This window comes from Neodiprion virginianus, chromosome 6, assembly GCF_021901495.1.
Source record: "Neodiprion virginianus isolate iyNeoVirg1 chromosome 6, iyNeoVirg1.1, whole genome shotgun sequence".
NCBI classification, from domain to species: Eukaryota; Metazoa; Arthropoda; class Insecta; order Hymenoptera; family Diprionidae; genus Neodiprion; species Neodiprion virginianus.
In genome coordinates, this window is record NC_060882.1 from 24,352,559 (window position 1) to 24,367,239 (window position 14,681).

General features: G+C 42.5%; 1 protein-coding gene across 3 annotated transcripts in view; it reads left to right on the plus strand.

The window, feature by feature from the left end:
- Positions 1-1,243: 1,243 nt before the first annotated feature.
- LOC124307504 (glycogen synthase kinase-3 beta) overlaps positions 1,244-14,681 on the plus strand; it is a 30,876-nt gene continuing 17,438 nt past the window's right edge. The window contains exon 1 of one of the 3 annotated variants that reach the window (XM_046769225.1): positions 1,244-2,694. In XM_046769225.1, coding sequence (XP_046625181.1) covers positions 2,610-2,694 — 85 coding nt within the window. In that variant the 5' untranslated portion in view covers positions 1,244-2,609. The remainder of the gene's footprint in view (positions 2,695-14,681) is intronic. The other 2 variants (XM_046769222.1, XM_046769226.1) reach the window with 2 other exon arrangements.

Genomic DNA, 14,681 nt, shown 5'->3' on the forward strand with positions numbered 1-14,681 from the left:
AATATACGATGACAATCATACCGGTAAAACCACAAGTGATGTTGCGCCTGTCGCATCTAAAATGCAACTTGAACTAAAGTGCGCGCCTTTTGGGTCTATCGGCGTTACGTAGAGGGGATGAACATCTTGAGCATTCATCCACAACCAGATGGCAGGAGCGTACGCGTGACAGATCAAATGAATTCCCTCGGTAGAATAGACTGCTACTTACCATCTGAACTTGGTTATTAGGTGAGCATTTCATTTTTCCCTTCCGTTAACAACGATATCATAACTTTATTCGCCATTTCTCAGAACATAGATTAACTAGCATATTTGTTAAAAATAAAAAAGGTACAGTTCGTGTAGCGAAAAACAATTTGTTGTCACTCAAAGTACATCTCTACATACAATAATTATTTTTCAGAGTTCTGTAATCTTCAGCTGAACTTGACCTACGGCGAGCAGAGGCATTGTATTTTTTACGTAACATGTAGATACATATTACATAAATGCATCATACATCAAACAAAGGTAATGTCTTGACGAGTAATAATTATAATAAATCGATTTCCGCTCGGCAAGTTCCTGTAGGTTTTCCAGTAATCTCTTAATTTAGAAAGAGGGGGGGGGGGGGGGGGATGAAGCCGCCTGTAACAGCAATATGTATTCAAGGTGAAGAATAAAATGACCAGGATGTTTCGTAATTCAGAGTAACCACTGGCAAGGATTTAGGCACGGGCAACGTCAGGAACATTGGACACGCTCGTTATGCCTATATACGTTGAGTTCAAACCTAGGCATGCTCAGGCAGCGTTCCACGAATACGCATCGTCGCCTGACAAGTTCTCACGTACACATACGCAGATCTATGTACGTATGTCAACATGGGTGCGTACGTGCGGACAGGCATTAAGGGTTTCGTAGGTACGCGTCATATTTCTCGTTACGAAAGGGTTTGTTCTAGGAGAAGCTTTGACATTCTCCCGGCGTATGCTCCCGTGTACACGATGCAGGTATCAATTAAAGGTCGAACGCGGCACGGTCGAAACGTTCGGACGATAGAGCCATAGAGACATATGACAGTGCGAGAGTGGAAGGGCTTGTAGGTGGCGCCGCCCTCGTTCTCTGCGGCGGAAATCAACTCCGAGTGTCTCCGAGGCGCGGCGCCACCGTAGGATCTGACAATCGGCACCGTTCGGCCCTGGGAGAGGTGGGAGTGGCTGACGTCACGTTCGTGAGTCTCCGTGTCAGCTCGAGTGGGCCGATCTCGCCCGAACGGGTCAATGTCTGGAGGAGGCATCGAAAAATTTGTGGCTGGTGTGGTTCCCGACGTCGGAAAGAGGTTGAATTTTCCTCGATCCGTTAAATATCGCACCGTTGCAAATGGTCGTCGCGTACCGGTGGATAATGAGCGATATTCGAAATGTTTAAACCTCGCGTTAGTACAACGAGTGCGCGAACGTTCCGTGGGTAATTTCGTCGTTATATATACGGGTCGGAGAGAACACGCGAAGCCCGAGGAGAGAGAGAAATATCGGGGATAGAGGAGACACTTCTTCGGATAGGTCGCGCGAAAAAAAGTTGCCGTGGACAGTGGGACGGAGAAAGAAAGAGAGAGAGAGAAAGAGAAAGCGAGAGAAAGAGCGAGAGAGAGAGTGAGAGAGAGTGAGTGAGTGAGTGAGCGAGTGAGAGGGGACGAGAGAGAAAGAAAGGAGCGGTGCAACGAAAAGTAGATAGAGGCGCGAAAGAAATAAAGAAGAAAAAATTTATCGGTGTGCGTTGGTTAATCGGTGGGTGAAAACTCTGTGCCGAATCAATCGCCAAGCAATCCGCGGAGGGGAAAAAATTAGTCCGAGGTGTACGACACAGAGTTTCGGTGTCCGTCAGTGAAGGAGGAAGAGACGAGTAAAAAAAAAAAAAAAGGTTTCGGCCAAGTCGACACCGGAGTGCGGTCGTTGGAAGTTTGTGAAAATCGAGCATAACCAAGCCGTGCGGTAGTAGCAGCACCACCACCACCACGGACGGCGGCAACGGCAACCCAACCCAGCACGAATCGACTGCGCGGTACAGCGCTGGCTGTACGAGGTATATCAACCGTTCGAAAAACGTCCGCCCTACGGGAAGTTGGTTAAGGTAGGACGGCGACGACGACGGCAACTAGGAGGTGGAGGACGAGGACGTCGACTACGACGACGACGACGACGACGACGACGACGACGACGACGACGACGAGTGCGACGGCGACGAGAACGGCGACTAGCGCAGCTATCGTGACTCGAACGAACGACTGGTACAACTAATACATACCTCGACTGATTGAGTGTACCGCACTTCTAGGCGACGACGGGTGAAAAGCGCAGGCAAACCGTGCAAGGACAAGTGCAAAGGGGGATATTTGTGAATAAACGAGCCGAACGATTGTCACGCCGCTGTTGTATATCGTATAATCGTGCACCGTCAAAAAACATCGTGCGATGTGATATCGGGTGTCATTGATGTCCGCGACGACGAGGAATACATTTCGGGATTTATTACGAGACGCAAACGGCGAGGGGTTTACTACACGAGCCAGGAGCGTATCGACTGGGAGGGTGAAGGAACAGTTGGGGAGGAGGACGATTTAGAGGATGAGCGGAAGACCGAGGACCACCTCCTTCGCGGAGGGTAACAAACCCCCGACCAATCCCCCCCTGGGCGGCATGAAAATCAGCAGTGAGTACCTACCTCATCGAACCTTCGTCATCATCTTCATCACCATCATCACGCCACCACCACCACCGTCATCGTCATCGCCGCATTACCTTACCTCACCTTACCTCACCTTACCCTGTTCTCTCTCTTCGCCATCATCACCCCATTTCACCCCCGACTCACGCATGCACCCACCAACCGACCAATCTGCACGAGTTTAGTTGTTGCTATGCACCTCCGACTGTCTCCGAATACGTTGTCTATTGTGCCTTTGTTGTTTCCTTCCCTACGTTGGTGGTAAATCCTCGAGGAACACGTTTGCCCGCGTAACCGGGTCAATACGCCCACATACACGCATCATTATTCGCTCTGATCCCGACGAACAAGGCGGCGGCACTTTGCTGCGCATACCTACGTAACGAAAATCTAAAGAAAGGGAGAAAGAAATAACGAAAAAGAAGAAAAGAGGGTAGAGAGAGAGAGAGAGGGAGAGACGAAATTCTTTAAAAAAATTTCGTAATACCCTCCTGCTGATCGTCGTCGTCGTCAAGGCTGCAGTGTTAAAGCAACCAACGACGACAGCGACAGCAAACCAGCGGCAGTAGCGCACCACCGCAGCTCTTAATTTACACTAATTTAACCACGGTCGCAAGCCTCGTCGTTACCGATACCCGCTATAACGTTACACGCGATATCCGTTGTCCGTACGTTACCGATTCGAAAAAGAATTTACACTAAAGTTCAAAGACACGTTCGTCGTGTCCTCTTTATCGCTGCTGCTTTCTTCGACGGGCGGTCGATGTGCCTCGGTGCTGCTGCTTTTCTTCCTTATCTCTCTTTCACCGTCGAGGACGAAAATTCTCACCCCATGTTATGGTCACGGCCAGTCGGACATTCGGACGAGAGACATTCTTCCTGTATCTCTTCTATGCATGTGTGTTTGTATCACGTATATCGATCGATTACGCGACCTTATTTGTTTTTACCAATTTTTCTCCGCATACTCGCGAGATCTCGACATTCCTATAGGCTTTATTCTTCTTATCTTTGTTACGTTCTTCTCAATATTTGATTTTTTTTTTTTTTTTTTCAATTCTTTTTTGTCGGTCTTCTTCTTTTTCCTCGCAAGTGTGCCGAGCACGTGATTCAGGTATGTCATTCGAAACATGGGCGTAGATAGTAGCGTAGAGCCTTCTTTTACATACGATATTTCGCGTTAATTCGTTGTATTCACTTAGCTTTTATTATATCGAACTTCCCACGACTTTGACGTTTGTTTCATCGATCCGCGCGTTGCTGTTGCTACTGCTTACTGATAAACTTCAAACATTAAACAAAAGAACCCCATTTTCACCGTCGTTAGATGTGCGCAATACGCGTTGAAACGAAAGAAAACAAAATCAACTAGGCGAGACGTACAGCGATGAAGAATGTCTGTTTTTTAAAAATTTTATTTATTGCTATACTCGTTGCATGTATATGTAAAACAGCACTTGGAAGAAAATTTTGGTTCTTTTCGTTTAGTAGCGACGTGTGAGCGGTTTTTTTTTCTCTTTCCCTGTATCGACGTTCACGAAACGTTTTTCGAATCGCTCGATTTTCGAACGGAGGCGAAACTTGTATCTCACATATTCATAATCCGTTGAGTCGTTGAATCATTCTTTCCTACACTTTCATTTCATCTTGGCGCCCGTATTCTAGCGTGGGTGTCAAATTTTGTGAATGCCAGTTTCAGAGAGGCAGTATAATTCTCATAAAGTTACAACTTCTAACGTATGCACACGATATATGTATCTGTATAACCGTTTCTCCTTGGGGCCAACCAATCTAACCCACACGATTCGAGTCAATCGCCTGAATAATAGAAGATTACCAAAATACGAACAATCTCTAAGGGTATATTCCCGAAGTTGGTATTAAGAATAAACGAATTAATCATTGATCGCAGACGCGATGCGTTAGTTTTGACAGATCAATTACTTCCGGTGAGATACAATTTGAGAGAAATCATAACACAATTTGTGAAACGCGGCGGAAACGAATATTAACATAATACCATGTACGCTCATAGCACAGCATGGATGGCATATCTGGTGGAGTGGTCAGTGTCTCCACTTTGGATTCCCTTTACCAAACCTTTTCACACGTTCGTGATAATTATGATCGTCAAGATTCCCCCTGCAGATCTTATTACCGAACGACGATATCATGCTGGAAACGCATATTTTGCATCACGTTGACCCGAGGGAACCGCGCGATCTCTCGGCGTCAATGCTCCTGCGCTATAAATAGATGAAAAAAATGAAGTAAGAAACGAAGTACTTTTTTTTGTCAATTTCTTTGTCACTCTAACAAGAGAGTGCAGCAGCGACGCTTGTTCTTAAACGTATTTTACGTTTTGTTCGATTCGTTTTTTAAAATCTCGAATTATTGTCGTTAACTTTTTCGGTCGATTCTTCGAGTCGACAAATATTTTCACTGTACCTACCAAGAATGAGGGAATTCTTGAGGGTGACGCTTTATCGTTGTAACGATAAATGTGCTACATTTGCCTACTCCCTGGTTAGACGTCGATTTAAATTGGTACAGACTATTGACGAGAGATAAAATAAAAGTATCAACACGCAGAGATGGAGATTAGAAATAGGAGGAAGGGGGGAGGGAAAGACCGCGGAGAAGAGAAGGGTTAAAAAAAGGTTACTACGCATCCGGAGTACAAGTGACTGACGCAGAGTTCTCTTCGTTTCATCTTTTCAAGTTGTAACACCGAGGAGTCTGCAGCGTATAATTTCCAACTCTCTTTTTTTCTTCTTATCCATCTTATTATGCTTCCAAATGAAACCCTTACGATCGCTTTTAATATGCCGACATAGAAACGAGGAATCACCTGCATAGTCGGTCGGAGACTGTAGACGCCAAGCACTGTTACCGATTCCAGTAAAATAATGCACACTGCTCGGCAGTCGCTGCTGCAGAATGCAGAATGCATACCGTGATTCGTTAGTTCACTTCGAAGATCGAAACTCCGTCTTCGGCTGATCGTGCTGTCTCAGCTACCAGATACGCCTGCACAGTGCAGCAGCTGTGCGGCGTGCCTACAAGTTGCGAGAAATGTCAGTATAGAAAATTTTACATTATGCTCGTACTTCTTTTTTTCCCATAGAAAGAACGGCATTGATCCAAAGATATGCAATCGGCTTATTAACTCTTGCAAAAACATCGTTCCGCAGGTACGACGAAGCGAGAGCAGCGAAGCTGCACGGTTGGAGGTTTTACTGATCGTAATTCCTTGATTATATTAAACTTGGTTGTAATCTATGACAACAATCGTCGCGTCAAGTATTGTTACCACGTCACGAGTTTATAATGTACGTGTGTAGAGTTATTTCATCTCCGACAAAAATTACCAACGCACGTATCGTACCCGCCTAATCGATGAAATTCTGCAACGCGTATTAACAGCGTGCTTACCGAGCATTATTAACGGGGTTCGGTTTAGTAACTTAAAAATCCAGCAAACATCATCGTACGATAAATATTGCGGAGTAAGCGCGGCGCGGTATAATTACGATGTTATAATGTAGAACATGGTCAAGGCTTTTTATGTTTAATTAGAGCAAGTTAAATTCCTTTCCCTCTCAATGTATTATTTATACAATTGAACTATTGCAAACTATCTGCGTCAGTCTGTCTATCTCCCGCACGTCAGACGGCACGAGAAAAGAAGGACGTTTGACACATGCTCTCACGTGACTTTCTGCGCTGCAGACGCTGCCAGCTGTAGCAGAAGATGCACAGACATGCACTCGAGGCTCTGAGGTACCCATGCCGTTCAATTTCTTCTCGCTTCATCGATTCACGGCACAATTGTACCGAATATAATTAACAATTTTTATTACGAATCTCTTCCACCTCCCGATTTCGTAAAACAAATTTATAATATCGCATATGTTGGTTTCCTCCTCCACGAACACTCCTAACGAATTCATGAAAATCAGCTGGAGCAACGACAGGCGGCCATTGGCCATTACGAATGCACCGATGGCCGCCGCCATTTCTAACTTCTAGTTGCTACGGCGCTGGTTGAGGAAGGGAATGGAGGGAGAGAAGGGGCCGGGCAAGGGGGGGCGAGGGGGAGAGCTTATATACTACCGCGTATACTGCGCCGCGTATTATCCAACCGATGAAAATAGAGTGTAGTTTGTAAAATATGTATAACTTGTACGCGATATCTCGCGAAGCGTGAGAAAATTGAACAAATATCGTCGATTACGAAGGGGCCTGTCGATTCGTCAATCTTTTTTTTTTTTTTCTTTCATTTTCATTGCTACTCGTCGTTCTCATTCGGACATTTTTGAAAAAAAAGAAAAATAAAAGAAAAGAAAACAAAGAATAAAAATTTTCTAACAATCACAGTATATATTCGTATACTCGGTGTTAGTCCATATCGACTGTGAGCTAAAAATTTCGCGCGGCTCACTCCGCGCAGCATCGACATTGACACGAAGCTCGTGGCGGACGGAGCAGAAGGGCGGTAGAAGAGGAGGAGGAGGAGGAGGTGAGGAGACAACAATTGAACGGAGATACGCGGGATGACAGATCCAGGGTTTAACAGATACGCGACAGGTGGCGCCCCCCGCGTCAACTTGACACTACCGCAGTCGATAAAACAGATTTCCTCTTTGTCGTTCCCACCCTACATCGGCGCATATGCAGGCGTGTGTATATTTAGGTGGTACATCCACGGATGGATGGATGGATGGATGGATACCCGCGTCTCGCGCTTTCCGCTCCGTCTCCGTTCGTTCGTCAGTTAGGTAGTTCGCCTGTGTATGTAGGTATGTATTTACTGCATGCATATAACGGGTCCTGTGATACTATGCCTCTATTTTTAGGATTGCACCCCGAGATTGCGACACACACAGATGTTGAACACATGTCTCTTGTTATCGTAAACACTGGTTAGAAAATAGAAAATTTATTCTTTCTCTGATTTTTCCCCTCTTTCCTTTTTACTTTAAAACCCTGCATGTCTCTTTATTTCTTTATTTATTCCCCTTCTCCTCTTTTTTTTTTTCAACTTTTATTCTACTCGTACTCCCAATTTTAACGAAAGGAAATTCTTGTACCCTGCTAAATACGGAGAAAGTAAAAATGACAGTATACACGTGTAACGTAACTTTTTATCAATTTTTTTTTTTTTGTTTTTTTGTTTTTTTTGTGCCTCTGAAATTCTTCGTTTATTCAGGCAAAGATTTTCGCTACACGACGAGAAGGTACAACCGCGTTTAAAAAATTCTGTAACGCGTGACGCGTATCAGTTGGTAGATTGAAATATAAAATATTTTTTGTGTATCTTCACACGCTACTGTACACGTCATCGGCTTGTACGTGTCTATCTGTGTACGTATACTGAAAACAAAAAAGTACGAGAATCCTCACGTGTGAAATTATGTATCGACACATCATCGCGAAACCCTTTGGCGAAAGTTGGCGGTACGTCGAACGTTTTTAGCGATGGTAGTACGTCCTCACCGGGTCGATATACCATTTTCATTGGTCCGATGGAAATATATTTAACAAACTCTCATACTCGTATACAATATCCAGCTCCGATACGACGTGTTACCGCAATATTAATTATACAGACTGAAGGAATTTTATTTTTACGAACGGTTACATTATAATATAAGAAACAAAAGTGCTGCAGGTATCGTTACCTTGCTTGGTAATTTTTTAATCGGTATCTTCTTCTTTGACGCTCCTTCTTCATGCTCTGTTATTCGTTGCGATGTCATAAAAGCGTCGTAACATTTTCACTCGGACACGAATGAATAACGTTCGTTTTATGACATGTAACCTACTATATCTAGATATTATTAGATATTTCATTTTATTCCTCCGCTATAGAAAATTTAATGTTCTTTTATTATTATACTCCAATTTGATTTTAACGATACAATCATTTTCTCAATGTAAACTGCGAGCATGCTATCGATTTAATCGTGTAGGTATACCACGTATGCACAGGTACGCATACATAGTTTCTGTAAACACATAAGGGCTATATATGTATATAAAGTATGTACGTACGAGACGCCGCTTCGATTTGCAGTCAATCAAATTTACCGTAAATAATGCTATAGCTTCGGTTAATAAGAAAAAAAAGGGAAGGCAGGAAGGACGGAAGGAAATGTTGTCGTTGCAGGAGGTACAGCGGTGTAGATAAAACACCCCCTTATATTTTCAGAGCCTCGTAACTACAGGACTTATTTTCTCGCAAGCATAAAGAAGATGTCGTTTCGTTTACATTTCTTTCAACAAGAAACTGCTTACCTACGTACTTACAGAATATATGCACACCAAAATTTTACTTCTCTCTTTTTTTTTTTTTTTCTTCTAATTATTATTTTATTTATTCTACATTTGTCTGTTTAGAAATATCGAAAGGTTATGAAACATTGCTGCATGCAAGACTGGTCTGACAATAAAATGCTTAGGTATTATCTTCGCCCCCAGGTATAATAATTTATATGATATACAACGTGCATTAATTGGTAATTAAAATTTTTGCCAAGTATATACGATGTATAAAATTTTTTGTCACTTTATCCGTAAACCATAATAGATTTTTTCCACATCCTATATATCCGCACAAATTATCACATTATATCTTCGGACCCAGCTATCCAACAACGCTCTCATTAATAATTATTACAATAGTTATCAAATGGCGCTAAATGATGCAAAATCGTGATACGAATCTCGGAATTAGAACAAGTATACGTCTATGTGGTACGACGAGGGAATTCCTTTGCCAATTCGCTGGAGTGGTTTTTGGCGCGAAAAGTGAAAATTTGTCACGGATGACGTCACACCTCGGATTACCTGCTTTTACGCAGACATAGGTATATAACTACCTAACTATCGTCGACGTTCAAATTTGTCGTCCTGAAAATAACGCAGACCGTATTAAAAATAGGCAAATCTATTTTTCACGACCGTCATCTTTTCACCTACGCAGTTTTTCGTTATTACAGCTGTACCTTGTGATATTATAACACTTGTAATGCCTACATGCGTATAAAGTAATATAACTGAGGTAGATACGCGTATGTGTTTCATCGGATATATCGTCGAGTTTTTTGTCGTCCGGTTCTTACCTTCTAAATTAATATCGACGCCCAGGCTTTATGCCTATCGTCCGATGAATGAAAAGAACGAAAGAAAGAATTCAAAGGGACGTGATGAGATTTGAAAGAGGCAAAGAAGTTTAGGAGAAGGAAGCAGAGACGGGAGTGAAAGACGGAATGTCTATGTAAATACCGCCTCGATTTCAACGTTTATTCGTGCAGTCAGCGAGTCAATTTTTTTCGCATATTAAATTTTCACCGTGCATATTACAGGTGTAAAACTTACACAATAATACTATCTAAAATCATCACCATCGTATCACGGTTGTGAGAATGAATGATGGACGAAATTGTAAGGACAAAATTACAGGAGGGAACGAGAGGAAGAATAAAAAAAATGACACTCGGATATTGTGAAGAGATAGAGAAATGCATCATGGATTGCTATGCGGCACTGAGTTCTTCACTCACAATCAGTCATACGTTATGCATATACACACATGTATAACCTAGGCCAAAAGGAGATTCTCTAGACGTTGAAGACGATTTATAAATAAAACAAAGCAATTTGAATCCTACACAGCAGCAGACGTACAAACTCGAAAGTAACGAGTACTCTTGTGCACGGGCGTTACTTTTTTCGCGCAGCAACGTGTGTGGTTTATGCTATGTCTAATTATTTCCTACGATTTTTCACATTCTTTATTGACACTCGATCGACTTATCAATACGCAATAAGCAAATACCATTATAAAAATAGTAATCAGATTGGATATGACGACCGAATTTCTTGAATCGTGAAACCGGAAGTACAAGTATAATTTTTATTTGACAAAAGAAGACACAGATTCCCTGCGCCAACAATCTTTTCTTTTTGCTGTCCGTTTAATACCAATTAGGATCGAGATGCAGAAAAGGGCGTCGCGTCAACGAATGCGAAAGAAATAAAGACGAGGAAAATCAAAGGCCGAAAAACGAGTAACGAAGAATGAGAAACGAGTAACTCGTGACTGGCGAGAGGGGGTAAAACGTGAGGAGAGATTTAAACTTGACGCGATAGGAATGTGACGTATTTGCGTAATACACGCGCAAGGCTTGCAGGCGAAGCCTGTTGTACGAATTCTCTCTCCCTCTCTCCCCGTTTCTCCCATTTACCAGCGTGCATCTTAATCTTCCCTCTGCCGTTAATGTTCAACCCCCTTTTATTGCAAAATCGTCACACCCGAGCACCTGCTCGCCGGTTTGAGGTACGGCTCAAACACAATCCGTACTGCATAAACGCGGCATAAAAATGTATCCTGGCCGAGGTTACAGAGGCTCAGGTATATACGGTGATATTACACACATGTACGTTACACCTACTCCCTCTGCGGGTTCAAACGTGGGCCGGGATGTCTGAATACGCGTTATTTTGTTCGCGCGTATTGCCCCGGGGGAAACAACTGGTTTCGTTCTATTATTAGCAGTGCTTCTATCGCCATTTTTTACTCGTTATTCACTCGATGGAGAATTATCGTTTTCTTCGAGAAGTAGGTATAACGTACCTAACGAGGGGACCGATCCTTCTACTCGCTCGAGTCGGAGGAGGAATTATCTACAAATGAACGTTGTTTCACTCCACGGCTGTTGCTTTCGGTTTATCGTGTCTTCCAATTCTTCCCATCGCAATGTCTCACAGTTACACCGTTTGCCATATTTTTACAGTTCATTACAACACTTGTTCATAACCGCAGAGTAACTTCCACGCCCATTCAATCGGTTCACCCAACGTCGAATTTATATCGCAGACTCGATTTATCGTCATCGCCATCGAGTTCATCTTCGCAATTACTCGGTCGGGTTCTTCGAATTTTTCGTATATAGTTCTTTGTTCTTTGACTCTTCTCCTCGCGACTTCCTCCGATACTTTTCACCCTCCGCGCACACCTCCGAGAAAAAAGAGTGTCGGAGTGAAATCGTTAAACTTTGCCGGTTTAGTACCCCGTCCCTTAAACGCGCCTCTCTTTATACCTAATTTCAACATTTTCTGATATCACGAGCCACAGCAACGCCCCGACATGACATGGTATGATATAATATTTATACCTTAATTAATTCGACACACTCGAAAGATGTGACAAAAATTCACCCTCCTCCCAGCACATTGTATAATTTTTCATAGGATCGATTAATTCTCACACACCTTAGCCCGTCTCTTTGTTTGCAAACAATTGCGAATATTTTCATTCCGCAGGTCGTGTTGACAATTTTCATTCACGATCCTGGACGAATAAACAACTCCCGTCATCGATAACACAAATATGTATAATAATGTTCCCGCTTATGTCTATAAGTTAGGCAAATAATAGACGTTGCTAAGACTGATAAAAACACTGACCAATTGACGTTAATTGTTTTAGACACTTGACGATAATCTCTGTATTATTATTATTATCATAATCATCGTCATCTTCTTCCGTCATCTTCGCGAACCCAACGCCAATGCCGATGACGAATAAACTTTCCGAAACCTGAGCTCGTGTACACGAATTAGAGGGTGCAGGAAGGCCAGCTTGGTTGCGGCGCGTTTCCAGGTCGGGTTTTAGTTAGTTAAACACCGAGAGTCTTGATATACTTCGGGGCAAGCCGAGTATATTGAGGCGAAAATCACTTGAAATAGAATTCTTTGAAACGTGGAATGTGCCACGAGTTGTAAGATCTTAGAACTCGTACGAATCACTCGTCGTCTGTCTCCTCTGTTGTACGAGACGTGCATAAACACTTTAAAAACGTCTCTTTGTTAGTTTTAATTTTATTATTGTACTTCACCCCGAGAAGATGATAATCGTTTTTGTTAAAAACGTTGTTCATCCTAACGCGAGCGCCGCACGTACCGTAGCCGGTTTAATCACGTGTCACTGGGACTTCGCCGGATCCAGTCGCGTGTCTTTTCGAAATTATTATATTTCCACGCCATGCGAGGAGGAGGAAGAGCAAGGGGAAGAGGAGGGAGCGCGCACGCTCTTTGTTACAATGGTCTCGAAATAGGAAGGAATTTTTTCTCTTTTTCTGTTATACGTATATATGTATGTACATGTATATACATATATATATATATAAGCATCGTCGCTCTCTTTCACGCCATTATACACACGAGTATTTTATTTTTTTACAACCCCTTAGTTATTCTTCAAAATTCTCTGTATACGAACGTATGAATCACCGCCCTGAGTCCAGAGAAAAAAAATTGCCTGCTACGGAGTTTTTTAAGATTTATTCTCGTTCTTCAAGTGTAACGCAGATTAATGAAAATGAATAAGTTTAGAGTGAAAATAAAAAAAAATTATTTTCGTTTTTCGCCACTCGCGCAACGTATATGGATTTTGAAATACGCGCTGCGCCCACAGCTCATCGTAGCCTTGACCACAGGCCTGATTTTGTAACATCGAAGCAAATTATATCGCCGATCGACCGCATTTTTTTCTTCTCATCTCTCGTCGAAACCATCTGCGCCACGGACTTGATCGTTCGGTGGTCCAGTTTCCAAAATTTTACAGACGGATTCGTGTCATTCGTTATTTTTTTTTAAACTTTTTTTCAACCACTACACATCTCCGAGTATAATAAACTGCAGTCTTTTGAATAAAACTCATTGGTAATATTTTAACGCGTGCAATTTTATTCCCCGCAAGTTTTCGCTGCGCCGGTATAAAACGTATGTCAGACGCTTCAAATTTGTCTCTCATTACGCAACTCGTTAAAAACTTTAGCTTTGCGTAACTGTGTGTGACGCACGTGTCGCGTTAGTGTGTACGTCGTACACTTATGTTTGTCGTGACTGACCGTTCAAGCCGACCGACGATGCGTCGTAGATTCTAATATATACGTATATGTAACGTACGGGGAACAGCTGGGTGCCTACTTATTGCGGATGTTAAAGGTGTGTGCATACGGCATTTTACTTATAACGACTTCGTGTCACGTCAAGCATTACAATAATAGACGGTATAACAAGAGCGTCGAGATGACATAATACGACTGAAACTGTACAAAGGAGTTTTCATCTAATATCCTTTGATTCGATGGAAATGTTTTTCTCTCTGATCCACGGTATAAAGTAACAGAGGAGGCTCGGAGGAAGATTAAAGGAAAGGGAAAAAATGAATACGAATTTTTTTGTTAAAAATAAAAATGTGTAATCGAAACGCGTTTTAGCGGATGCTAGATAATGGCTCAGCGGTCAGTCGACCCCGTTCTCTTCCTGAACACTCGACTTATCCAAGGTCCGCAAGCCGCCGCGTAGTTGTCGTCTGTGCGGTTGTAGCTCTTAAATTCCTTGCTAAGGGGGGGAATGAAAAAGAAAAACGCGACGGATTCTCCATAGGCGATAAGTGTCTCGCGTCCGGCGAACTTGCGCGTAAACAGAATAACCGCGTGTAGTAAATATAATTACCTACGCGACATTTTTACGAAGGGAGTTAAGAAACTAGGAAGAAGCAGCATCTCGTTATGTAACATGCTGTAGTTGGTTAAGCTGCTGCGGCGATTCATGTTGAGAGAAGTCTGTCATTTCGCGACTTTTGGGGAATTGTCTGAAATTGAGAAAACCGTAATAAATTGAAATTCCACTCTTGTTTCGAAATCCAAGTTTCTTTAAAAAGGTTTTCGAAAGTTAAAAATGGTAAATTTCTTTCCAACGTTTTCTTACGATGACGTTAACAACTTCAATCCGGTCATTATGTTACGTATATGGAATTGATTGTCGACCCTGCTATTATAATTATAGTAAATATATAACGGTGGTACGGAAATTTCCTTCTTCACGACAAATTTAGCCTAGCCAATTAATCGCTTGTCTTACTTTGAGATTCTATTAATGCCTGTGCATTACAGGCA